We start from the raw sequence: 26,005 nt of genomic DNA, 5'->3' as shown, positions 1-26,005 counted from the left end.
GTAGTGTAGTAGGATCAGGGTCGGGAGAAGTGATCGAGTATGGCAAGATGCTTTAATTGTGGTCAACACCATCTACAATATCAAAACATGATTCAGTAATTCCAGCTATCCCAGCACCATCCTCGCTTGCTGCGTGGTCCCCCATGATGTTCTCTAAATCAAAACATATGCCAAATGGTACTAGATCAAAGACGATCTAGTGTGCAAGTTGTGGTAGATATCAAAGATTGCCGATCTTTCCGGTCAAAAAGTCAACTGCCTCGGGAACATGGCGTTCATAATCAAGGTGAGCAGGCGTGATCTCGAGAGTGCCAGTGCACACCTTATCGCCTTCATTACAAATAAGTTTCAGTTTGTCTTTGGGGAAGTTGGGAATCTGGCCCTTGTCCTGCTGATTTTGGGTGTCGCCATAGGTGACGACTCCCAAGATCTTGCTCTTGACTGCATCAGGGAGGTTCTCAATCGCGCGATGTGCAGTGGCAGCTCCTTGACTATAGAAGACTCCATTGTCAGTCTCAAGTCGTTGATATTGCATTAACCCGCAGAAACATGCATACCTATAGCCTCCAGCTACGACCTTTGACTTGTCGCACTTATTGGTAGCATCGGTCAAAAGCCGCTTCATCTCATCAACGCCGACGGGATCAGCTCCTCCGGGGAGGAAGTTGGTCGTGAGACCAGCGGCGTAATCAACTCCTTCTATCGCCACTTTGTTTTCGCCGTACTTTTTCTTCAGACCGTCTGAAGTCGGAGGTCCAACGGTCGACCCCTGGAAGATTTGACGTCAGTCATCTGATGTGTATATGCGTTTTCCCCTCATGCACATCGCGAATACGGTCTAGGCTTATCCGGACACGGGACTCCGAAGCGCGGCGGGGACTCACCATGTTTCCGACTTCCGTAGAACCCCGGGCGAAGATGAAGATGACATCACGGCAGCCTCCTTGCGTGTATTCTTTTGCTATTGTTCCGGTCTGGCGGCTCTGGAGTTGAACTGTGGTATCGACCTGGGCGCGGTGGATTAGGAGAATTGGACTACAGAGTGCGGTGGCAGTTAAAGTCAAGATAGTAATCTGAGTCTTCATCTTCTGATATATTGATGATAGCGGTGGTTAGATCTCGTGGAACATATGTAGGTGCAAAGAAAAAATGGCTAGAGTGTGCTGTTATTCGAGTTATGTACGCGGTGCCGTTGTGACTTTCATATTGATGGTGGTTAGCCTTGAAGGCCTGGATTTATATCTGAAATCAGTAGGTAGGTCATCCTCATCGATGGATCTGGAGGCTCGGTAAGTACTTTCGGCAAAGAAGGCGAATTCGATGTCTCATGTCTCGGCATAGGGACATACACCGATTGAGCTTTGAACGGAACTTACGATGCCCACGCATCATGAGGCCGGTGGGAGGGTGTCAGCGTCTCCAGGTCATGTCAACTGGGCTTCTCTCGTCACGTCATATTACCACCACACATTAGCGTTGCTCGGATCGCCTGGAAAGTTGTATTGTATCATCAGAAGGCCGTGGTGTTGCCAGAAATTACGACAAGACGGCGATTTGATGAAATGATTGACATCATGAATCGTTCTGCATCGGGACGTGAGTGTAACTAGCCTGTTACTGTATTCAAATCCTCTGACTTCGACAGGAATGAAGGGTCACCCTTGCAACGGACTCTCGGTTTGCTCAATGAGCGAACGTAATCGCATAGGGAGGACGTTCTGGGCCGAGACCTTTCTCGGAACACTACTAACATGGCATGAATTGTGACACTCGATTTAGGTCAGTAGTGTATGCTGCTTGCGATGACGTTAGTATCAACTCCTGATTAGTGGCTAACACCGCGCTAATCATGAGTTGATATCAACGCCAGGCGTGGCACCAATCCATGTCTAAAAAACGATACCCAAAAGGCAGATAGTCATGACATAAGGTAGGATATGACAACGGAGAATCAATATCATGACATATCATCATCGCCGTGGAAACCTTCTCAGTGGAGAACCAATACCCGGCCATTGGCCCATCTTTTGAGGCGGTAACGTTTGTTGAATGGGTCAAGCATAGACTCGCCTCTGAGCCGCTTGTTCGTGCCTACTAGCTTCCACTCAACTTTAAAGCCTCCACTTCAATACCCGACTTCTGGGTCGCAGCGCTTCCAAATTGAATCAGCACACAATCTCTGTTGATCCTGAAATCTACCAACAAGAAGCCATGCTTGGATGAGAGGATGAGGTGCCGCAACTGTGAAGGCGTTCCGACGTGTCCCTTTCTCATTAGTATAGGCCACCGCCGCGCCGCTGCGAAGAAGCATCTTGACAGCTTCCAACCTCTCAAAAGTACAAGCGGCCATCAAGGGGCTTCTTTGTCAGAGCTTCCCGCCGGGCACGGTTGGTACTCGGATCACAGAGATAGTCTAGCTGGCATGATGCCCATCGGAACCTGGAACTATTAAGTATCGCAAATTGGTGAGAGAGTGGAATTGAGCTCACATTCCTAGTGCTCCGTTGACAAGCTAATCCCGGATCTCTTCGGTAAATAGCGGATTATGGATGCTGAGATTGTGCGGTTGTCTTCTATGGGCCATCTCGGCACGGATGTAGATATCGAGGTCTTCTGTATGAGCCGCAATCTCGATATGAGCGAACTCAGCTGCGAACTCGTCTTTAATTTCCGGCTCGTCTCGGCTGAACACTGCAATGCTGGCGGATGACGATGCCTCGAAAAGGAATTTGATAGCTTCAGCTACTTCCGCCACGTTGTCTCCACGTTCGTCAAGCCCGTCCAAGTCAATGAAGACCTTTTCGTACACCGAGATGATGGTCAATATCAGATCAAGCAGATCTTTTGGCTCAGGTTCTGCATTGAGACCACTTGCCGATTACAACCCCGCGTGGTATTCCTCAAGAATGCCGAAAGCCTCGTGGTTCTGCTGGCCTAATTGGACGGCTATTGTGCTTAAGACGTTGAGAAGCTTCTGGCTGTCAATGTTTTTGTAATCACAATAGAAGAATGCTACGGCGACCGATTGTCTGCTTTTTTGTAGGGTTTTCTCAATGACCATGCTGGATAGAATCGTCTTCCCAGCTCCGGGGATTCTACTCAACCAAAGACCGGAGCGCGGGAGGTCAGCCCACTTCCAAAAAGTAGGATTACTCTCTGCGAGCCATAGTCCAGTCAGGGGTTGGCGTAATCGACTCGACGTTTGTAAGTTGACCTGAGGTTTGACCTTCATGAAATAGGTAGTCGATTATCTTTTGACGCTTTTCATCACACTCGATCCTGGTCTGAATGGCAGTTAGGCGCTCCACTTTCTGATTCAATGAACTGATGCTTCCAATGATGCTGTCTTGCTTTTCCAAATACTTCAACATACTCTCGAGAGTGTCTATAGACAGGGCCAGAGAAATAGTGCTTCGATGACCTTCAATTTGTGCAAGCAGGCCCTGTGTGTCATCAACGGAAAAAGGCCATTTCAGGCTGCGGTACACTGCTTCCCGTCTACTTTCCTCGTTGAATCCGGACAACGGCTTGTCGAGACGTTTTTCGACAGCGAGTGGAGTTTGCCGACAAGCGTGGAGATGATGTGCCTTGAATGCCGAAATAGAGGTCTCTTGTTCGAGTGACGACGCAAGGAGGGAAAGGTTCTGCAAAACCCCGGACAGATTTCTGGTTTGGTCAGCAAGATCTTTGACGGTCTTTCAGCTCCTTTGGCATCTTTTATGAACTTGGAGACCTGCTGGAAGACGGATGCGGATAGTTGGACTATACCAGCGATGCTGCCTGCGATGGAGAGAGGATCTGACATTGCGATGTTAAGTTCTGGAAATGGATTCGTTGACACGGAGGGGGGGGGGGGGGCATGAAGTTGTCGAGACCGACAACTTACACCTCAAGGGCGGGGGCATGGCGTGTTTGGCTATGGATACGGCCATTGGGTAGCAATGGGAGGGCACCGGGGCGCAGCTGGGCACGTTAATAGGTAAATCATGTTGCATGTAATCCCACTCGGCCTGCCTGCATGTCACCCCGCCACTCACTCATCATTTTGATTCGATTATGTTAGTATATTGCTGCTCAACAGCGACGAGTAGACGTTCCAATAACGTATTTATTCGATATGCAATTTGTGGACCTCTGGTTCTCTGCCCCTTTAGAGGCGCATGAGTGCAGACGTACATGGTAGTGTAAGATCAGTGTAACATCGTGAAGAAAGTAGGCTACATCGCATACTTGGCCATGTGCAAGGGTCATGCCCTCAGACTAACAAGCCCTAAAGCTTTGCATGCATGGCTTTGAGGTAATACAGGCTTGATTCACCACGAGAACAACTATGCGACCAGTGCTGATGCTTTCCACACCTATGAAATGCAACGGTTTGTGTTGATGTACCAAAAAGGGGCTGCCGTCGACGGCGCTGGACGGACTTTCGGTAGATAGACGGCATCAAGAATAGGTTAAACAGCCCCCAAAGACAGAGCGGCAATCTCAAGAGTCCGAATTCGTTCACAACCGCATATATAAAGGTGCATATATATACTGAAAGCAGAAGGTGGTGGATCATCACGAGTCAAAAAGATGAGTAATTCGGACTCCGTGTGTGGCTGCTTGCCTGATGTTGCACTAAATTTAAGTTGAAGTAATTTCCAGAATACGGGGTCCCGATCCACCCGCATCGCCATTCGGTCCTCGGCCGTGGAGCCGGCCATCGGGCAGCCCGGGGTGGCCCGTGTCTCTTTCCTGATCTGGATGTGTCCCCCGGTCAAAATCGGTCTTGCCGCCGATCAAGGCAGAAACATATCTAGAATCTGGATGCCCATTTGTTGCTGAATCCTGCAGATCACTTTGTCTAGTCCGTCCTTTCGCATCTAACTACCAGTCGTTCGTTTGTTCGTGTTGTTAGTTTTGCCTAGCCAAGATGCGCGTCACTCTTTTATCTTTCGCCCTTTTCACAACATCGGTTCTGTGTCAAGATGCCGATCATGCGTGGCAGACACCAGGATCGAACGATCGTGAGTAGAGAACTCAGCTAGCGGTCCGTAGGTGACATCACGACTAACCTCGGTAACATTCCTAGGCCGCGCCCCGTGCCCCCTCCTGAACAGTCTCGCAAACCACGGCTACCTCCCCCGAAACGGCCAAAACATCTCCGTCGACGCACTCATCGAAGGCATGCATACCGGGCTCAACCTCCGCGAGGACGCAAAACTCTTCTTCCGCCTCCAAGGGAATAAAGCTCTCGAGGCATCATCAACCGGAAACAAAGACACCTTCCACCTCAACGACTTGAACAAGCACAATCTTATTGAGCACGACGCGTCGTTGAGTCGAGCGGACATCTACTTTGGTGACAACTGGTCCTTCAACCAGACGATATTCGACGAGACCAAGTCATACTGGCCTTCAGAAACAATCTCCATCAGCGATGCCGCTAAGGCGCTCGTTGCAAGGCAGAAGAGTGCAGAGAAGATCAACCCAGAGTACAAGCTGCCACTTGACGGATACACCAACTCGTTGGGGCAAACGGCCATGTATCTTGGTCTCTTTGGGGACTATGACGATGGAAACGCCAACAGGGCCTGGGTTGAGTACTTCTTTGGTAAGTATAGCTTGCTATCGCTGAAGCCCTCGAGAAAGCTAACGTCAACTCCCACAGAGAACGAGAGACTGCCGTTCGAGCTTGGCTGGCAGAGGCGTTCGGATGACGACAAAATCCCTGCCACCGGCATACTGGCCCTTACTACGAAGGTTGCGGTTCACTATCTTGCAGCAAAGATTGGCCTATAAGAGGCCGCTTCATATTGCGAGGGTTCATAGAATAATTACAAACAAGCCATCTACTAGCTAGAATGGACGTCAAGTTCACAAAGTTACCGAAGCGAGGTCCGATTTGTGATCAAACATTCAGGATAAGGCTCGAACTCTAGGCGATCCGAAACCTTGAACCAGCTTCGGCGAATCATAACGAGGTTTACTATCCTACAAACCTCGGGCTCGGGATCTTGCGACATCAAGCGGAGAGCTTACCAAATTGATGCCCGAAATGTTCCCTACAGTGGAAGTTGGTCATGGGAAAGTCCAAGTGATTGTTGGTGCTGCTCGACCTGTTGGTTCACCAACAACGTTCATGCATCACACCATCCTAAACCAGCAAGTGCAACCCTTGGAAGTGGAGAAAGACGTACTGCAATGACACAAAAGCTTGCAGAGTTGGGTCGCGGGAGCGGAACGCGGAGTCCGGTCCGGCGGCCCCTTGGCGGTGATTGATCGATTGTCTCCAGGGTCCATGGATTCTTCAACGGCGCCAAGAATCGAGGGTCTGTTGGTTGAGTGTTTTGGAGTGTCTGTGAGCGTTCCTAGCGGTCTGCAATGTTGGGGGATAATGAGGAGCCCCTCCAGTCCGAAGGATGTCTTCTCTACTGCAGTCATCTTTGAAGCTGGTGTGTCCGTCTACCTATAAGAAGGTTGAATTCTTGCTCAGTCTCTAGACGATCCGGCCACTTCATTTGTCCTGGACTGCTAGTTTGAAACTGGCTTCTCATCTATCTAATCATCATGATGGCTTCGAACCCGCCACCAAAGATCCTTCTGAGCGGAGCAACCGGCTACGTTGGCGGGTCTGTCCTCCACCACCTCCTCAAGCACCCTTCTCTCACCTCTATCCTCACCTCTTCCTCTCCAATCACGATACCAGTCCGCGGCGGCCCAGACCGCGCAGCAAAACTTACGGACTCATATGGTTCACTTGTGAAGCCTGTGTCCATCGTCTCGTACGACGATACCTTGGCCCTGACAGCCCTTGCCTCTGAGCATGACATCGTGATCAACGCAGGCTCGGGGTTTCACCCGCCCTCGGCAGAGGCCTTCGTTCGCGGTATCGCTAAACGCAAGGATCGGAACGGAGGACGACCGGTCTGGATCATTCACACGTCGGGCGCTTCCAATATCGCCGATAAGCCCTTGACTGGAGTGAACAGGCCCAATGCTGAATATGAGGACGCCTTTTCCGAGAAGGTGTATGAGTTTGAAGAAGCCGAAAACGCCAAAGATCCGTACCCTCAAAGAACCGCAGAACTAGCCGTGCTCCGAGTCGGGGACGAACTCGGCGTCAACGCAGTCAGTATTCAATCACCTTGCATCTTCGGGCCCGGCTCAGGGCTCTTCAACAAGGCGGGGTTGATGATCCCCATAATGACGGGCTACGTGCTCAAAAACGGCTGTGGATTGACGTTGGGTGATGAGACGGGCTGTATCGACTACGTTCACGTCTCCGACCTTGCGGACCTCTACGTTCTGTGTGTTCTAGACATCATCGAGCGTGGTGGGGTCAATGTTCCCAAGGGCAAGAAGGGGATTATGTTCCCAGTTGTGGGCAGGACGTTGACGATTGATATCCCGCGAAAGTGTCTTGATATCGCGTTTGCCACTGGAAATCTTCCCAAGAAAGACGGACCGCGGGAGAAGATTGTTAGGAACGTCAGCCTTGAGGAGGCGGCGGAGACGTGTGCTGGGGATATGGATGTTACTGAGACTGGGTATGCTGGGCATCGTAAAACAAAAGGAACTGTGGCAAGGGAGAAGTTGGGGTGGAAGCCTGTGTATGGGGAGGAAGCTTGGTGTAAAGACTTTGAGACGGAGTTGAGGGCTGCTTTGAATGGGCAGAGGCCGCACACAATGGGGAACTGTATCGCTGGTACGAAGTGAGGTAAGTATGAAGACTTCTCAAAACACCTGCCGAAGTATTCGGCTCGAGCAAAGATAAAAAACTCGAGTTCACGTCTGATCGCCAGGCGAAACAACAATGGAGCGACGAAATTGATTGTGAGGTGCACTCGTACATGAAATTGCAACGCTGCTTAAGCTGGATCTTCATCGCACGCCATGCAGATCCCGGCGTCACCTGTATAGGTGGTGTTGATGTGAAGTCGTGTCCTGCTGCACTCAATAGTCTGCCATTCCGTCTCATAGTAGCCACAGCCGCAAGAGTAATGCATCCGCCATCGTTGTTTACACATATCTGAAGGTCTTGGCAATTTTGAAAACCAAGTTATTAGCATTGTTTCCAGCAGCTTGTCTGATGGCTGTGGATGATGACTCTCGAGACTTACGAAGGAAGAGGCAGGACGGCACTTCGAAAAGCGGATGTTTGTGCAGATGCTTGTGTTGTTGATTGTGGTTTCACGATAGTTACTAGAGCTCCACGTGAAGTCGCGGCAGGAGAGATGCTAGGTGCCAAAGGCCATATTTTCGGCGAGAGCCTGATTCTTCTGCCGAGCGATGATTTCAGCCACCTAGATTCCCGTGATAGTGATGATGATCGTCTGACACATATCGAGCACTGTGTTGATTGGTTGCTTCATTGACAATCAGCAGTGGCGCGCCCGTAATGGCTGCACAATGGTAGTCTCATGACATCTGAGGCACGCCAGCCGGTGTTACTACCGATGAGAACTTAATGATGTTCCTGGGCAAGCTTGGGGGGTCAGATCATTGTCAACGAGTCTCATCAGATCTCGTGTAACCTCAATTTTGTATGTACGGTTTGGTATGTTCGCTCAATATGCACACTCGAAACAGGTATTTAACACTATGGTATCGGGTTTTGCGGTGTCGCAGGCGTGGGGGTGTAAGTAACTAGTCGCAGCAACCATGTCCTTTTTGCTCATTTGTACAAGTCCAATTATTTCAAACCTCCAAACTTGATACACTTCTCGATCCAGCCCTTGCGCGGAGTCTCGGGCGGCGCTTGTTGCTGGTGCTGAGGCGGGTTGTTTACGCCACCGCCCCAGCTGCGCCAGGTGCTTTCGGTCGCTTCGGTCGGGGCCATGGAGACGCCGCGCTCGCCGAAGACGACCGGTGGTGGGTCCTGAAGCCACGGAGCTGCCGGGGCTTGCTGTTGACCGGGTTGCTGGGGTGGCTGAGTTTGGTACAAAGATAAGAGGGAGTTGGTGTTGTAGTCGGTTGAAGGGCTCCCGGTGTCGTAATGGCTAGACGGCGCATAGCGCTGCTGAGGCGGAGGAGCAAGACCGGATTGTTGCACTTGATCGGTGCTGCGGTAGGCGTCTGGTACATTGGGGACTGGCGGGGCGTTGACATTGTTCGTGCTGGCGCCGAAGCCGCTGCGGGTGGAATACATGCTGCTCCGGCCGGACATCGGGTTCAACTTGAGCGGGTGGTGGCGACGGATCCAGCTGGCGATGGAGTTTCGGACGTTGGGCTGGGCGACAGGCGCGGGCTCGAGAATGGGTAGCTGGCGGGCCGGATCGTATCTCTTCTCGTCGAGGTAGCCTTGGGGTGTAAGCGAGTTGCGGTCGTTACCGTACGTTCCGTTTCCTGCACTGCCATTCTCTGCGGCGTAGGCGTGGCCCATGAGTTCGGCAAAGATGCTTGAGGGTGAGCGGCGGGATGGACGGGCGGCAGGCATGGTGGGAGGTGAGAAGGTTGATGAGGGATCCCAATATTGATGATTGTCGGGAGAGATGCTTCGTTCGTAGAGGTGGCGTGCTTGACGGCGCTTTCGGTAGCGGAGGCACCACCAGATGCCGACGCCAATGACGAGGAAGAGGGCAGCGATGGCTGTGAGTGCGGTTAGATTAGGTCTTCGTCAGGACGTGGCGTCGACCCTCGACGGCAGTGATGAGCTGTTAGATAACATACCAATGGTCCCAAACGCAATCGCAGTCGGCGTCCATCCAATGTCATCAGACCTGTCGTTCCCTAGGCCCGTCTCATTGCCTCCCCTGGTCGTACCCCCTGTCGGTTGCGAATCGAAGCTGGTGGTACTGCGGCTGTTCGGGATGGCAGTGGGAAGAGTCTTAGTTGAGCTTGATGATTCAGTCGTGGTGCTAATGGAGGAAGAAAAAGGCGTAGCTCCGGTTTCTCCACGTTGCGGGCCGCGCGGAGGCTCAGTCGGTCTCGGGAACTCAGTGGACGTGGGCGAGGGGGAATCGCTCGATGTGCTGCTCTCCGTATCTGTCGGGTTGGCGGGGTTGAGAACGGCAGGCGGAGCTACTCCAACCGCCGGTGGCGGAGGGGGCGCCGTTGGTCTCGCGCCGGGTGGAAATGTGGTGCTCTTGGGCGACGGGGAATCTTCATCGTCGGATGAGATTTCGCCCTTGTCATCGCGGACCTCAATCTGCAGATCGTCTCTGATGTATCTCGGGCGGCGAATCGCGCGCCTATGCGTTCACTTAGTCTCGCCATCACTTATTCTGCCTTTCAGAATTGATAACCTACCTCCTGAGAGTGCCCATAGGAGAGACCATTTTGAGTTTGGTAATGAGTAAACAGTTAGGTTGGTACGTTGATTGTTGGTCAAGTGCTAATAAATCCGAGTCTACGGTCGAGGGAACAGTCACAAAAGTATGAAACTAGGTCGTCGAGACACAAATTTGATGAAGCAGTGCAGCTGAGAGGGAGACCGAATGGAAAAGAAAAGGGCACTGCCCGCGAAGAGAAGGTAGAGAAGGTGAAGAAGGCGACGAAGAGAAACTTGCAGATTCAAGAAAGAAGTTTCAAGTCATCTTGGCCTTGAATCGAAAGGAGGGGGAAAGAGTGACGTTCCCAGAGTTGTTGGTAGCCGAACGACGTGAAGGGTTAACGTACAGAAGAACCTCCAAGAGGGCTCCGAAAAGGAAGAAACAGGGACGTCTTTACTTTTTGGTCTCGTCTTTTCCATCCACCCTTGCAACGTTGCCAGTTCCTCTGGGCCTGTCTAGAGCCCGTGCAGCCGCTGTCTTGTCCATGTCATTGCGTCAGGAAGCGCTGTTGCTGCGAACACCCACACCACCCATTCACTGTGCCATCCCTGGCTTTGGGAGGCATTGTGGCAGTCTGGCAGAGAGAAGTTGAGATTGTTTGCCTTTCCTCTGCTCCTCTCCGTGTGGGTTGAGGTTACTTGGCGGAGGAGACTGGAGGAGCAGCCCGCAACCTTTCCAAACCTTGCCTGTCGCCAAGAGACGAACAATGCGGACAAGTGCAACCGAGGAGGCAGCACGAGGCAAGAAGAGGCGAGTAATGGAACACTGGCGCCGATGTTTCTCAGTTTCAGAGTTGTCTGCCAAGAGGTCCGAAAACGACTTCGTGCGACAAACCCTCCGCCCTTCCCCTTGCTCTCCCTACAACCTCAAGCCACTTGCGTGCCATCCAGCTTCGCTACCCTACCATTTCTCGCATTCCTCAGCCAAGGGTTCAGGGTTCTAGGGGGGCCCGGTCCCCGTCTCTCCCGCCAAGACGTCCCGCTGTCTGCCGTCTTTCCGGCCCCCGATTCGCCAGCTTGCACTCACAGTCTCCAGCGGCTTCGAAGCCGATGTGGGCGGCCCGGCCGGGACCACTTCCTCGATTCCTTTTAGTCTCCCATTGTCCTCCTCCCCGATTGAGGCTGGAAGGAGGCTCAGTTCTCCTCTCATCAGTCTCCTAGAGGCTTGTGTCTTCGACGTGACCAGGGGTGATGTTTAGTCAACATTCAACATCGACATGGTTCCTTCGCCAAAGGTGAGAACCGCACCGTTTCAGAATGTCTTTCGTCCCCGCCCACGCCGTGGCCGCCAGTGCCTGAAAGATTAGATCGGCCGTCCCGGGTTGAGCTTTTCTTGGTGACGGGGGATTGCACGTCAAACGGCCCCTTTTACCCTCAAGATCCGCCAATCAATCTCGCAAGCCTGCTCCTTCAAGTCCATTTGAAGTCTTTCAGACTGGCACGGTGAAAGAAAATCCTCCGCATTTCGATCGTCAGCGAGTCACGTTTCCAGGGTGTGCTGGTTTGACTTGAAGGCGCAAAAGCCAGATCGGGGAACCTAAGTTACTACCCAGGGAGAGTGATGAAAAGGTTGAACTCTTCCAGCCAAGAAGACCAACCTGCAAAAGCCAAGTTTATTTGACAAATTGATGCGCGAATGCACAAAAGACTGAAGGAGAGAGCTCCCCTCGAAGCTGGGGCGAAAGCTCAAACCAACCTTTAATCAACCGAAATTCCACAGACCATTGGCTCCCCCGTTCAATTTAGTTCGAACGAACGAACTCACCCCCAGAACTCTGCTCTGCTTTTGTCAAACCTTCTGATGTCTGCTTGCTTTTCGTTGACACCACACCTTGCGGTTGAACTTCAATTGATGATCACGAATGATAACCCATCCTTTCTGCCGTTTGTCGATCGTGTTCGTTTGCGCGTTCTCAAACAGCGCCACCCGCTGCACAGCGCAAGCGCGCATTAGCCAGCCCGGGGATCAGCAGTTTGAACTACGAGCGATCCCCCTTCTGCTGGTGGCCGCGTTGCACCATTGAAGGAAAGGGAACGGAGAATTAATAACCATAAGGCTCTCGCCCCTGAATGAGGTTCCTGCCGGTTCTCTTTACGCGTTGCACTGGCTTCATCTACTCGATTCCGCTAGCATTGCTTGACGTCGTCCGGAGTGTCCTTCCACGGGGAGATGGACAGCTTTTCATGAACTTGAGACGGTGGTGGGCAAATGACCCCGTCAAGCTCGAAAGCTTGGCCTTTCCCGACTGTGCAGCGCTTGAAAGGGGCGCGGCAGAGAGTGGGCTCCGTTTAATCTACAGGTGAGGCAACCTTAAATGCCTACCCCGAGTCAATCCCACCGGATATCGTGCTCGTAATACTGGGCCCTGCGGACTTGTAGGGGACGGTTAGCGCTCGGGCGATGCAATTTCCAGCATGGTCGGCCGGTCACTTCATCTCGCCATCTAAGCTTAAAAGCCTGTTGATATTGATCAACAGACTTTCGACTAGGAGTCGCGCGCCCACATACCGGATCGTCGTGAAGCCGGCAAGTAGATGCTAGAATGGTAGAGTACGCATCATTTGATGTTCTTGATCCGCAAGACTTTTCAACACTGTCGCAAACCAGATGGCCGTCGAGACATGTTCCGTCGAGCTACGCAAACGCAGCGGGCTTTATGATTCGAAGTTTTTGTCCTCATAGCTACTTTGGTATTCACGACAACGTGGTCAATGGGCCATCCCCTTTGTGATCTCACCTAGAAGAAAATTTTGGTCTAGCCCTGACAGCAGCTTATTTCTAGTTGTTTACCGAATGTAATGTGCCAGTGGCCGATCCGTGGGATAGCCCACATGGATCGATCTCCATTTATCGACTCCAAGATGTCAATAGCCTACATGCAACTACATCTAATGAAATGCTACTACCATGAAATGCACGTGAAGAGGTCACAAGCAGCAACCCAGGCTGACTGTGTCAGCCAGAACCCGCCAGATCATGCGTCCAAACTCCAGATGGTCGATACCAAATGTCGTAATGGTGTGACCACGAGTACCTGACTGATATCGTGTGTATGGTAGCTGAAGCAATATGTTCAAGTAGGCTGCCGGACAGTGTGGTGTTGTCGACAGGTGATTCGTCAATAGCAAGTCCAGTCTCACTTGCATTCAGCCTGTTCTATATTGTTGAAACAGGCTAGGGAGTAGTGGCTTTGCGGGTGCCAAGTATGACAGTTTCTCCTACAGAGAGAAGTTCCCAATTTACTTCTTCGGAGTGTGAAGAAGTTATATGATCGAAGATAAGGGTAAGGTGTCCAGGACTCGCAGATTGATGACCAAGAGTTGTTTCAACTTCCAACTGACACTCCCGATATATCTCCCGAGCAACTCTCACTTATATTTTAACAGAGCCTCAAGAATCCAGTTGTGCTAAAAGGTGCCTCTCGCAAACTGAGATTCTCAATCAAGTTCTCGTATACCATAACTAGAAACAGGAGCACTGCTCTCGCGAACGATGAGCCTTCAACCTGCCGTACTCAAAATCCCCACTGGCGTGCGCCATTCTTGATGGTCGGGTCTGCGATACTCACCGAGACACATGAGCTCCACGAGTCTAAGAACAAAGCATCTTCTACTGAAGCAATCACAGGAACGGTGAAGAACGCCACCTACGATTAGTTCATTGCAATCTATGGGCCTACTAAAGAAACCCTTTAACCATGGTTCACTTCTGAAAGTCCTGCCAGAGTTGTTTTAGAACGCCACTATTTCCATGGCCAGCACACCTTCTCTTCGGTTATGACTACTCTTCACTATTGCCATCGTTGCTTTACTGCGGTGCTAACTGGACATGTAACAAATAAGATTCTTCTAATCCCAGCAGCCCTACAGAAGTTCTAGTGACTTCTGTCTATAGAATGATTTCTACATCTACGAGCCCAAAAAGCTCTGGCTACCAGATGGACTTACCATTGGTGCGACAGCAATTACGGCAGTGACGGGACTCTGGTCTTCCTACGTTTGGAGCCTCTTTTACCTCTAACCTTTCGACGATACTGCCGGTGACGATAAATGCTGATTTGAAGACTGAGATTACTGAACCAGGATTGCGGGACAAAGTCCGCTGCCGAAAGAGTTAAGTCGAGCGACGGTCGGGTTATGCCGAAAGACGAAAGTTGATCACAAGGGTACAGGCGCTTACAATCTCGTAGAGAAAGGTCTAGATGGCAATGCGAGAGCCATCAGGTGCGTTGAAGAGATATCGGCCTGAGAGATTCAGATAGGGCAATGTTGCAGCTTGAAGATGGAGATGGCACAGACTGATCAATTAATAGATATTGGGGGATTTGAGAAAAAGGGGCTACGGAAGGCATCACGTTAGTGCTTGGGTTCTACTTAGGGGAATCGTCCATTACTTGGCGTTCCCACGTAGTACGCATGAAGAGGATGCAGAGCTTAGGTATACGAATGTTTGCGGCTACCTCATGGAATGTAGCACAAGTCCCAATGAGCTTCCATAAGATTATGACATCACTCAGAGTATCATGGACTAAGATTCATCGGGACGAAAAAACGTGAGCCAGTATTCTACATGTCCAAGTGGTCACTGCGCTTGTCTTGTAGCATGAAACTGCTGCACCATGCTGTTGACATCGTGCATAGATAAAGATTAAGGGGTACTTGAGGCTCTATAGATATAATTGATATGAAGTCATTACACTCAGGATACGATCTCGTCTGCAATTGCATAGCATAACTGCATGCATTGTGAACAACATTATGACTGAGACTAACGGTGTCTATGTGTACATCTAAGTGGTCTTCGATGCTGTGAGAATATCTAAAACAACCCGTAGTTGAGTCATCGATACAGGCTCCTTTGCTTTACGTGCCATGAGTATGCCTGACTTGAGAGCATTCTTAATCTCCCTTCCATTGACATCAACCTCTGCCAATGACTGGAAGTCAGCTTCGATAAGACCGTGCTTAATCTTGTTCTCCTTCAGCAGATTCTCCCAAAGGCTCTTGCGGGCCTCGATAGTCAGCCCGGGAAGCCTGATGTTGATGTGAATGCGCGACTTGATTGCCTCGTCAATAACTGCAGCGCGATTTGTGGTAATGATCAGAGTGCCTGCGTAGTATTCTAGAAGTTGAAGGAAGACTTGGACAATGTTAGCTCTCAAAGTGCGGTCTTTGTAGAGCCCACTAGTGGTTCAAGAGCAACTTACTGGAGACCAATCTATTGCGGTGAAGATCAGATGTCGTCCGCTTCTCAAGAAAGACATCGCCCTCGTCGAGTAGCAGTACAGCGTCCCACTTAGACGCGATGTCTAACACTAGCTTCAGCCTTGCCTCAAGCTCTTCGGCGTCGAATCCCAGTTGGCCAGCGCTGACTGCGTATAGAGGAGCGCGCATCTTTTCGGCCACTGGAGAGACTGTCAGCTGAATCGCGTTATGCCAAACAACATGGGGGTTCAGGAAACCTACCGACTTCGGCTGTCAGTGTCTTGCCAACACCTGTGTCGCCACTGAGGAGGAGAACCAAGCCCTGGCCTGGTCATAATTAGCCTACGTCCTTCATTCTTCACCCATATGAATACTTGTCGTACCCTTCTGCTCGATGAAATCATCAAAGCCATCTTCAGCGAGCATCTGCTCCTCAACCAGAGATAGCAAGAGATCTTTGTACCCATTGGGGAGGATGAGGTTCGATGCGCAGGTGTCGTTCCATTCAATTTCGCCGACATCATCGACAGTGAACTTGGCTACAAAGTCTTGTCAATTCAAAACTCCTTTTGCAAAGTTGGCAAGCGATACTCACCCCAAGCCTTTGATTTCAAGGAGTACCCCCGAACTGTACTTCCGCACAACAAAAACTCGCTATCCCTGACTAGTTTGAAAGATCTTGCAAATGAGGTCACGTCGTTTTGGTCTGAACTCAAGGGTCTCAGAAACACGGCCTTAGCAGGGTTGTTATCGTCGAATGTCTCGGGGTCAATGATAATACGCCCGGTTGACTGCCGAATGTCTTAGCAACGAGTAAGGTGGGAAAAGAGATCAGGGCGGGCGACTAGCATACCTTTCTTGGCAGCCAAGCGTCTTTGCGCCCAATGTGCCATTCTTGACCGTTGCACTTCTTGTGATGGAAGCCAGAGAGCTCTGCAAAGCGCCTTCCTCGACGAACCAGAATTTCCTTGATCCCCTCTGCCTCTGGGTTGTACTTGAGAGGGCTGACAGGTAAGATCGCGATTGATGCTGCGTCCTTGAAGCCAGGTATTTCCAAGCATGTGCCTGCAAGTCCAAAAGTCTTGCCATCCGTGTCGATGAAGTCACATTTGAGCCGGTAACCCTCTTTCGAGTATGCACCATTGAGAGCTCTCACAGCAACAGCCTGTCCCAAATCGTCTACGGCGAGACAGATCTCGCCACGAGGAAAGATTGTCCAGAGAAGGGGATATGTGATCAAGCTATTAGACAGGAGGTCGTTCACCTCGTCGAAGAAGTCGCCTAGTTCTGTGGACAAGACTTCGTAAAGCAACTTGAAATGCTGCAAATCTTCCTTGTCTTCTGACTTCTTAAACATTTCTGTCATCGCCGCCCATTGGTGAAAGACGTTCTCAAAAGGCCGCTCAAGAACGAAATCCCTAGAAGTGATGGCGGAACCAGTGCCGCGGAGGACGTCTCGCAAAGTATCCTTCAATTGCTCGCTGTGCACCAAGATGGAATGCAATGAAAGCGACTTTTCCTTTTCATGGTCTCGGTTGCGGCGAACTGTGATGACTGTGCCGGTCGCAGCCTCCTTCTTGTTCTCTGGTTCTTCTTCAATCCAGTTGATGCAGCAGTTGCATTCCTTCTTGCCTTCATAAAGATTTTGGACGGCTTTCTTGCTGGGCTCATCGTCTTCGCCGGAATTGGAGTCCCTATCAGAGTCATCGTCGGTGTCTTGTTGGGCGGAGGAGTCAGACTTTGGAATGTTCTCTGAGCTGGATTCTGACTCTCGTTTCTCGACTGCTGTTCCGAGCTTGTTGGTTGTCTGTCCGGTGCTCAGAAGCGGCTCGCCGCCTGGAGGCTTGAGTTCTGCCATGATATCCTCTAAAGTTACTCAAGCAAACTTATGTGTTGCCAGTTCTTGCGTTTGGAAAAATGAAGAGAGCAAGAATTTGCTGGTGGAAAATGCCCCTTTTCAGCAATCTCTTTGCAGTCTTTCCGATTCATTCGAGATTAGGCTGCCTTACGCGCCTATGATGGCGACCTGAGATTGATGCCGCCAGCTGCTTACTCTGCATAGATACGGGGACTGGGCCACTGTCAATCATCGCCGCGGCAGAAAACAGAGATCTTTCCCCTTTTGCTTGAACTTCATTGGCTTACTTTTGGTCATTTCGTGAATGTGGCGGCAGCTTGCAGTAGTGTGTTTTCGTCACAAGCAGCCATTCGCTTCTGATCATGCGACAGAATGCATGTCAGACGTGGCAAGGCAGACAGTTGAGTACTCAGCCACAGGCTTGCCTGTACAAACTGGTTTTCTTTGGAAGATTGCAAATCTCGCCTACAGCTGTCTAAGATGAGTTTCTGGGCTCCTGATACTCGTACCGACATGAGACACTTAGTATCTGTCCACATGTAAGCTCCCCCGTCTGGCTTCCTGTTCACCTCATTTCCAATCTTTAGCATTTCTGGACTAAGTTTGTAGTGATCCCGCATCTCAAGTAGCCAGATATTGAGGTTTGAACTTTGTCATTTCATATTGGCTCATCATGTCACTTTCAGCGAATGTCGCCGCCGATAGTCTTCCGTTCTTGCAGTATGCACCGCTTAACTGCGAGAGATCAATCCGCATTGTCATTTTGAGTCCATCAATCGAGTTGGACGATCCAATTCAATGCGCTTTGAGAGAGGTACGACTAGGAAGCTCATCGCAGGAGACAACACCATACGAAGCGCTCTCGTACGTCTGGGGCGGGAGACGTGGCGAGCACCCGATACGGTGCAACGGTTGCCGTGTTGACGTCACGAAGAACTGTTTAGAGGCTTTGCGTCATTTGCGGTATTCTGATCGAGAACGTTTGCTCTGGATTGATGCAATCTGTATCGACCAGTCCAGCATTCCGGAGAAAAACGTCCAGGTGGCTTTGATGGGAGATGTGTACAGATTCGCCGCACGCACAGTTGTTTGGATTGGTACGGATGAGTCACCCGGTAACTTACTGCTCTCATTGTTTCGACGATGTAGATGGGTGGGACTCTTGCTGAGAGCTTCGCCGGAGGCAAAGCGCTCGACACCGCGACGTGAGTTATACCTCTTACGCACAACCTTGCGGAACCAGCCGTGAAGGCCACACATGCCGTGCTTGTTCTTGGAGCTGAGACTTATACGAACGCAGTTCCAAGCAGAAACGTCTTAAAAGCCATCGAGCTTCTGATCAAGGTCCCTTGGTTTACAAGGACATGGACGCTGCAAGAACTATGCTTATCTGAGCATGTGGTTGTCACGCTAGGAAAATCTTCCCTTTCTTGGGAATCTTTGAATGCGTGTCTAAAGCACTGGATTACTCTCGCGGGTCGCAAGTTTGGCCACCGAAGAAACGAGCTTGATTTAGTCAATCTCGCAGACAGCTTCGGGATGAAAATGAATTATCGCTCAGTCTTACTCGGAGAGAAGCAGGAAAACTCGAATATCCCAAAGCTGACCTCTGCATATCTCGCAACCCGGTTGATAAAGACGATCAGAAGGAGAAATGCAATGGACAAACGCGACCAGAGCTTTTCACTCTATAACCTTCTCGGAAGGCTCGGTATCAGCGTGCCGAATCCGGATTACACGAAACCCGTCACTAGAGTATATGAGGACCTCGCATTGGCTCTCTGCCTTCATTCGGGTTCATTTTGGGTTTTGCATATGGGGTCTAGCGAAGACAAAGTAGACGGACTGCCATCATGGGTTCCAGACTTCAGCCAATTCAGCCCTGGAGGTTTTAAAGATCAGTGGGACCTGCTTTCGAATCCTCCACCGATCATCGCTGAAGAGGTTTCGGCAATTGGCCTCTTACAAAGCGGACGCAACACCGGACAATTATTAATCAGGGCTCGACGCCTGCCGCCTGTGACAATGATTAGCGGATCCCATGTACCAAACGCACGATACCTTTCAACAACGGTGAATTATGGCGAAGATATCAAAGATCTAGTTTTACCCGCAGTAGCTCAATGGTTTCTCTTTGCTGAGAGCCTAGAATTCTTTCCGTCTCGAAGACGTGGTGCCGAAGCCTTACTTGCTCTCATCGCGAGTCTAGCAACCGAAAAGACAAGCGACGATGAATTCAAACCCAAGGCGGATATCACGCAGACTTGGTGGGCAAACTTCTACAAGGGGCTCATGATTGGTTTCACTGCCGAAGGACAACGGTCGACAAAAAAACTAGTCAAATCCGCTTCTCGGCGTGGACGATGCGTGAGCGCGCATGGAGGCTGCGAGAGATCCAATGCACAGTCCATTGGCTGGTCAATGATGAACGAGAATATGACAGACATTGACACCACGTCTAGAGTCCTGCTGGCTTGTCAGGGCCTGAGCCTTTGCCTGGTTGGCCAGGGCATGCTGGCAGTGTGCGACGGCCCAGTCCAAACCGGTGACGTGCCGGTGTTCGGGGCCGGGTTAATGGAAGAGCTGATTCTCCGACCACGAGGCGAGGAGTTCGAAGTGGTCGGAACTGCTCGTATCCTGAACTTCGAGGATGACGAAATCCCAAAGCCGTTTTCTGGGTTGGACGATGACAGGTTGGAGACTTTGACTTTAGTCTAGGGGACCGCTGTCAACTAAGCCCTGCTTCCCCCCTTCCCTGCCATGGGTTGATCATTTCACGGATCGGAAGCAGACCATATAAATGCCCTGCTAAAGGAAACAAAGCCTGTGCGAGTTGTGAAACGAAAACGAGAAAGAGTTGAGACGGTCTGGGTAGACTCAAGGTTGTATCAACATTGAATCGGGAAACTCATTCGATGACATGATATGGGGGAGTCCGAGCTGATAATGCCTGACTCGGCGATATCCCCTCACGTCACATTCGTGGTCTAACTGTTCTATACCTCGATATTACCAAGGGAATTCAACATGACGGAGAATGCATGAACGTAGGAACATTAGGTAAAATGTCAGGTCGTCAAGGGCTGCAGCCAAGCACCTAGTGACCGTTGCATTATTGAGTCGGCGGTATGGATGCAATGTCGTCTTGAAAACCGAGCCGGTGGGAGTAAGAAGATAACATATCCAGCATATCCAACTCAAGTGGTCTGAATCGTCTGGACTCTCGGTACCTGAAACTAGAACTCGAACTAAGTTGCTTCTTTAGGGAACCGATATGAAATGCATGTGGCTCGCATTACCAAATCGCGCAGCTCGCCGGCCATCACAACGCCGTACCCATGGCTTCATCTTGCACAACCTCCTACAACCTTGGCCCCGGACTGTTGATAGGAGACAGCCTGCAGGAAATAACCCTCCACTCACATCACGGATGTCACTGCTCCCACACCGAAAGTCAAGACCGTCTCAACTTTGCCTCATGAAAGAGCCGGCAATCCCAAATTTCAGGCTAGGCTTATTGGTGACATCGGGACCTGCGGCAGCCAAGTCGCTTTAGGATGGGCCTGGCCCTGCCATCACCTCCCTCTCACTCGCGTTATATGGACGTCGTAGTCGTGTCCAAACTTCATTCACAGACTCCTTGCCCACCTACTATCCGTCAACTCATAATCCAAACCCACCGAGCTGGAACGATCTGAAGTTCCTCCTCGTTTGTCTCCTCCCCACCACACTCTCTTTAATCTTAAAGGAAGCAGAACTTCAATCCTTTTCGTCTAAGGAGACGGGCTTCCGGCAGGCTCACGATGTTACTACGTTCTCTGTTGTCCTTTACCTTTGCTGCGGTTACAGTTCTCGCCGCTCCTGTCTCTATACAACATGCCAAGTACAAGCGCGACCTGGCAACGATTCAAGCTGCTCTAAACACTATCAACTCAGCACTTCAAAGTCTTGATAACTCCGTGAAGGCCACGAACACGGTCACCCTCGGTGGCGGAATCCAGCTTTTGAACGCCGTCGGCAACGTGAAGAGTTCCATCGAAGACGCCACCACTCAGGTCCAGGGATCCGAAGTCCTCAACAAAAAGGATGCGCTCAACCTCAAGGCTGCCACGGACGCTCTCACAAACAACGTCAAGGTCACCATCAACGACGTTGTAGCGAAGAAGTCTCTGGTTGACTCTCTGGGCGCAACACCGCTGGTGGCTGTTGCTCTTCAGGATCAAAAGTCTGCTAGTGTCGCCCTTGCCCAAGCTCTCGTCAGCAAGGTCCCTCCCGAACTCAATGGTGATGCGCAAAAGAGCGCGACGGCTCTCAGCACCGTTTTGGACCAAGGCATTGGCGTCTTTGGTGGCACTTCTATCGCGCCTCTTCCCGCCGCACCCCCTCCAGGTCCACCGGCCGCCCCTCCCGGTGCCACGACTGTTTGCCAAGCCGTTATGCCGGATGGGACTGCCGTTGGGCTAGCGACTGCTATCGAAAATCCCCCGCCCCCTCCTGCTGCTGCCCCGGAGGCTCCAGCAGAAGCTCCGGCGGCGGGACCAGGTGGTGGAGGAGGACTCTTAGGTGGACTAATGGGATTGCTCGGCCTTAGGAAGCATTAAAGCAAGGATAGGAATGTGTACGATCAAGCAGGAGTTTGGACATGGGCGCGGTGATGTATTGCGGCAGGGTCCGTCACGAACATGCTAAGCGGTCGTCATATGAAAATTGGAGAATCTCTCTCGAAATTAATATACCTTGAACTTCAGAGAGACAAATTTCGTTCAATCGGTTCTGTAGAGCGCTCGCTCAATGTTCTCTCTCACCAATCTACTCTTACGTGTGGTACTGGCCGTTGCATCTCCAGTGTACAACACGTAGGCTATGTGGCAAAGATGGGGCAAGATCAACAGTAGAGACATTTAAAACACATCATAGGATTCAGTAACTCTAAACACTTCCGTCCATCCGGTAGGGATTCACGGAAAGATTTGCCTTGCGCACAACAACATGAAGATTTATACACTAACTTGGATTACTATATACAGTAATTGGCAAATATGTATTGGAACTCCATTATGCTGTCATTCCAGCAACCAAGTTGATCCCGCTAGTATCCTTTCCTGTTTCCCACTACATGTACTGTCTAGATTCATACTCATAAGCCCTCTACTTCAGGGGGTTTCCCTCCCTCTCCTGTGCTGTAAACTTTTGTACTGATGACCGTCGAGCAAGAGGCCGTCCCTCGTAAGGGCCGAGACCTTCCCGATCAAGACTCAGCGGGATCTCTCCAGACGTCGCCTGACTTTCTGGTCGCAAAGGTGTCCTCGCATCCTCTGGATCCGTGTATCTGCTGAACCGCGACTGAATGAACAGCGGCTGTGCTACACCGTAATGACTGACTGGTGGTGTTTGGAAAGGATTGTCTCTGAACTCGGGCTGACCGACTTCGACCTCGTTCAAATACGGCGCGGCAGCAGACCTGCGCACTGACATCATCCGAGAGATGCCACCGCCAGCAGACCTCATGGAGCCACGCATGGACCTGACAGACCCACGGATCGATCTGACACGGCTGTATGCTTCTGGTCTGGGCGGTAGTACGACAGGCTTCTCGCCGTTCATACGTCTTGTGCTGAAGGCGACAATGGTGCGGCCAGAGCCATCTCTGCCCAGGCCGGAAGAGTCGACAACTTCATACGGATGGCCCAGTCCGGCCAGCTCATCTTCGATTTCTTCTCTGGTGAGGAGTGCAGCCTCGTAGTCTTCTTCACCAGGCTTCGGCTTCCTGGAGTAGTCTCCCGGGCCCTTCGACCCATTGGGGACGTGGAACAAAAGATCGATGCGGACAACTGCATAGAAAACCACGACAAAAATCTCCAACATGAAACCGGTGGTGTAAAACACTTCTTTGCTGAAGAGTTTGTTTGGTGTATTAGGTGGCTCGGCCATCAGAGTCGCTGCAAGACGCACCGCGTGACCACCAATTAGCAGGATGGCGCCAATGAAGAGGACGGCAATTTTCTGGTGAGTATCACCTTGCCCGAATCTCTCGGGTCTAGGTCCAGGAATCACTGCTGCGATGATGACGATGATGAGTGGCAGGACCGCGAGAAGCATGATCCACGAGACACCAGCTTTGAGGACATTGAGTGCGGTGTCGACACGGTCCTGGTCCTCAATCTTGAAGAATGAGACACCAATCGACGTACTGTTCGAGACAACCACGGCCGGGACCGAGAAAAGGAAGAAAAGGATGAAGACCCGGAAGGCGGGATGCCATCCAAAGTGAGGATGGATCGACCGAACAATTCTTTGAGCAAAGAAGATATTGACCACCATCACCACGACAGCTCTATAACGAAGTTAGTAAAAGTACTTTGGGTGTGGATATTCGATGAAAAACCTACCCTCCGAACTGGACGATTAGTGCGACGAGAATCACAACTCGGCCCTTCTCAAAAGCCCAGACAATTCTCATAATACAAGTGACAGTTCTGACCATGCAGAAATCGAACATGAGATCGGATAGCAGGAACTTGTGACCGCGTTTGGCATTGGCACGGTAGATCCTAATGTGCGTGTACGCACCAGCCGCGAAGAGCAGCAGGAAGAGGAAAGTGACCGGTACATCGATGTTAGTCGTGGGGTCGCCGCCGATGAAAGCGCCTTGAGCGGGATCAACGAGTCTCTCGGTTGGAGGCTGGGCTGACCCTGCTCCTTGCGGAGGAGGCTGCTGTACTGCAGCGCCAGTTGTGCTGGCCGGAAGAGCGATCGGCATCGATGTCGTTGTCCTTACTTGGTTTGTCGTTGTCGGTGCCGGGGGCGGAGAAAATACTGGGGGTGCTACCGTAGTAGACGGAGCTTGCGATGTCGTTGATGTCGTTGGTGGCGGCGGCGGGGGAGGTGTTGCCACGGACGAAGATATTATTACGGTTGTTGGCGCCGGGGTCGATATCGATGTAGACGTCGTCGTTGGCGGTGGAGGTGGAGGCGGCGGCGTAGTAGTCGACGTTGTCGATGTTGAGGTTGGCGGGGGAGGCGGCGGTGGAGGGGGTGGAGGAGGTGGAGTTGTTGCAACGGCCGCTGTTGTCGATGTTGGATCAGCTTGTTGCTGTCCAGTTGGGAGCTCCGCGATGAAAGAAGTTGCATCGGCAAGCTGCCTCTCTTCTAATTGAACTGGGTGCAGAGGCCCAAGTGGAAGACCTGCTGCTGCAGCTGCTGCCGCTATCGTAGCGGCTTTAAGAAGCCACATGTTGGTGCGTGAGATGATTGAGGGCCTAGTATGCCTCTCAAGGGTTCTCTCAGATGCGATGAGAATGAGTTTTAAGCCATGCCAGCATGTGGTATCGTGGGAGAGTATGTCAGATGCCTTGATGGCCGATCTCGAAAAGGTATTAAGAATCAAAAGAACGCTAGCACATGGAGAGTAAAAGACAGACTTATCACCTTACACCACCTCAAGATATGAGGTTGACAACTGCCTGTTGAAGGGGAGGGGCGGAGGCTTAAACAGAGCAAGGATTCGGTGCAACCCAGGCCCCGGTCGGAAAAGTCGGCTGGGAACATTGACGACTTGATTACCCTGAAAGGTGGTGTGCGGTCCTTCCAAGGAGGCTTGCTGTCTGGTCATCCCGGAAACAGAACATGGCCGTGTCAAGATCCTCTTCGTGGCGTGCGTCACTCGGATCTGTGTGCAAGTTGATAGAGTTAGAGAAGGGGTTTCAGCGACAGGGTCTGCCCGCCACACGCCCGCGCGGATACATGCACCATCCCTTTTTTCCACTACACCCGCTATGATTTTTCTTATAGTCCGATCTTGAACTTTGGGCGGTGGGTTGAAAAGACGACGAGCATACCCCCTCAATTGAGCCACTTCCCATGGGATGCGACCTATCACGCCCCAGACGGTCAAAGGGTTTTGACGTTCTGAGGCAGCTTCGTGACAGCCTGTGGAAGATGAGATGACCGTCCGACGTACCCGGTCTCCTTGCGCTATCATCTTTAATCGGAATGGGCGAAATATGGCACCCAATGAAACATCCACAGCGTGGGAAAATGACTGGGAGGAAGGCCGGTAGGAAGCCGGTAAGCAGCCGGCACATAGTATTTTGAGTGAGGCGTACATGGACCGTAAGGCCGATTCACCGACGCTGCATACCACGTACCAGCCGCAACACACCACAACTGAATCGCGGGTTGAATTCATCGTCCGAAAAAAGTAAGCTGGTAGAAGGATCGCAAGGCTCGGATTGTGTGTGCCTGATGTGTGGCCGGTCAGCCGTAGTGCTGCCGCCAATCACAACGGATACGGATACGGGGTTCGTCTCTTGGATTCCGGGATTCCATAGGGAAAGTATACCGACCACCCTCAACGTAAACCATCTCGTAGGCTTGAAGCTGTATAGTCACTCCATGCAACCACCATTCGCGGCAGAGAGTCGGCAGAGGGTCCCGAAAGAAGGATGCTAGGGAGCTTCAGGCAACTGACCACGACTTGAAGCCATTGATCGTCGCGACTCTCTTACTTGGGAATATTTGTTAATGCTTATCTAGGTTCAGATGGCAAAACACGGTATGTGAGTATGGAGGCACCATTGTCATTTCTAAGCATTTCATGATGCGTAACAAGCCTTTAGTCCTCGACATTGCATGGCATTAGACCCGATATGTCTACATGTACAAAGCGATGGTGCCAGTATCGAGAT

At 51.2% G+C, this 26,005-nt stretch overlaps 10 protein-coding genes across 10 annotated transcripts; 5 read left to right on the top strand and 5 right to left on the bottom strand.

The window, feature by feature from the left end:
- Positions 1 to 220: 220 nt before the first annotated feature.
- On the bottom strand, positions 221 to 1,085 carry CABS01_10149 (cutinase; the record flags this gene model as incomplete). The annotated part of the gene is made up of 3 exons (XM_060543505.1): positions 221 to 491; positions 558 to 769; positions 885 to 1,085. 3 exons carry the CDS (start codon positions 1,083 to 1,085, stop codon positions 221 to 223), a joined length of 684 nt encoding a protein of 227 aa, XP_060399686.1.
- Positions 1,086 to 2,512: 1,427 nt separating this feature from the next.
- On the bottom strand, positions 2,513 to 3,905 carry CABS01_10148 (uncharacterized protein; the record flags this gene model as incomplete). Its single annotated transcript, XM_060543504.1, has 3 exons — positions 2,513 to 2,856; positions 3,374 to 3,385; positions 3,887 to 3,905. The coding sequence occupies 3 exons, from the start codon at positions 3,903 to 3,905 to the stop codon at positions 2,513 to 2,515; spliced, it is 375 nt and encodes a 124-aa protein (XP_060399685.1).
- A 1,010-nt stretch (positions 3,906 to 4,915) lies between these two features.
- Positions 4,916 to 5,784, top strand: CABS01_10147 (uncharacterized protein; the record flags this gene model as incomplete). The annotated part of the gene is made up of 3 exons (XM_060543503.1): positions 4,916 to 5,009; positions 5,075 to 5,596; positions 5,654 to 5,784. 3 exons carry the CDS (start codon positions 4,916 to 4,918, stop codon positions 5,782 to 5,784), a joined length of 747 nt encoding a protein of 248 aa, XP_060399684.1.
- Positions 5,785 to 6,552: 768 nt separating this feature from the next.
- On the top strand, positions 6,553 to 7,701 carry CABS01_10146 (NAD dependent epimerase/dehydratase; the record flags this gene model as incomplete). The annotated part of the gene is made up of 1 exon (XM_060543502.1): positions 6,553 to 7,701. The coding sequence occupies one exon, from the start codon at positions 6,553 to 6,555 to the stop codon at positions 7,699 to 7,701; it is 1,149 nt and encodes a 382-aa protein (XP_060399683.1).
- Positions 7,702 to 8,677: 976 nt separating this feature from the next.
- Positions 8,678 to 10,262, bottom strand: CABS01_10145 (uncharacterized protein; the record flags this gene model as incomplete). Its single annotated transcript, XM_060543501.1, has 3 exons — positions 8,678 to 9,573; positions 9,655 to 10,175; positions 10,234 to 10,262. The coding sequence occupies 3 exons, from the start codon at positions 10,260 to 10,262 to the stop codon at positions 8,678 to 8,680; spliced, it is 1,446 nt and encodes a 481-aa protein (XP_060399682.1).
- Positions 10,263 to 15,045: 4,783 nt separating this feature from the next.
- Positions 15,046 to 17,318, bottom strand: CABS01_10144 (uncharacterized protein; the record flags this gene model as incomplete). Its single annotated transcript, XM_060543500.1, has 6 exons — positions 15,046 to 15,395; positions 15,463 to 15,660; positions 15,722 to 15,787; positions 15,844 to 15,999; positions 16,056 to 16,251; positions 16,314 to 17,318. 6 exons carry the CDS (start codon positions 17,316 to 17,318, stop codon positions 15,046 to 15,048), a joined length of 1,971 nt encoding a protein of 656 aa, XP_060399681.1.
- Positions 17,319 to 17,991: 673 nt separating this feature from the next.
- Positions 17,992 to 18,567, top strand: CABS01_10143 (uncharacterized protein; the record flags this gene model as incomplete). Its single annotated transcript, XM_060543499.1, has 1 exon — positions 17,992 to 18,567. One exon carries the CDS (start codon positions 17,992 to 17,994, stop codon positions 18,565 to 18,567), a length of 576 nt encoding a protein of 191 aa, XP_060399680.1.
- A 410-nt stretch (positions 18,568 to 18,977) lies between these two features.
- Positions 18,978 to 20,036, top strand: CABS01_10142 (uncharacterized protein; the record flags this gene model as incomplete). Its single annotated transcript, XM_060543498.1, has 1 exon — positions 18,978 to 20,036. One exon carries the CDS (start codon positions 18,978 to 18,980, stop codon positions 20,034 to 20,036), a length of 1,059 nt encoding a protein of 352 aa, XP_060399679.1.
- Positions 20,037 to 21,121: 1,085 nt separating this feature from the next.
- Positions 21,122 to 21,919, top strand: CABS01_10141 (uncharacterized protein; the record flags this gene model as incomplete). Its single annotated transcript, XM_060543497.1, has 1 exon — positions 21,122 to 21,919. One exon carries the CDS (start codon positions 21,122 to 21,124, stop codon positions 21,917 to 21,919), a length of 798 nt encoding a protein of 265 aa, XP_060399678.1.
- Positions 21,920 to 22,466: 547 nt separating this feature from the next.
- On the bottom strand, positions 22,467 to 24,552 carry CABS01_10140 (uncharacterized protein; the record flags this gene model as incomplete). The annotated part of the gene is made up of 2 exons (XM_060543496.1): positions 22,467 to 23,652; positions 23,708 to 24,552. The coding sequence occupies 2 exons, from the start codon at positions 24,550 to 24,552 to the stop codon at positions 22,467 to 22,469; spliced, it is 2,031 nt and encodes a 676-aa protein (XP_060399677.1).
- Between the last annotated feature and the right edge of the window lie 1,453 nt (positions 24,553 to 26,005).

The sequence above is a fragment of the Colletotrichum abscissum genome (assembly GCF_030869225.1).
Source record: "Colletotrichum abscissum strain IMI 504890 chromosome Unknown Scaffold_25.1, whole genome shotgun sequence".
Classification (NCBI taxonomy): domain Eukaryota; kingdom Fungi; phylum Ascomycota; class Sordariomycetes; order Glomerellales; family Glomerellaceae; genus Colletotrichum; species Colletotrichum abscissum.
The sequence above is the reverse complement of the archived record's forward strand: the minus strand, read 5'-3'. Positions and strand labels throughout refer to the sequence as shown.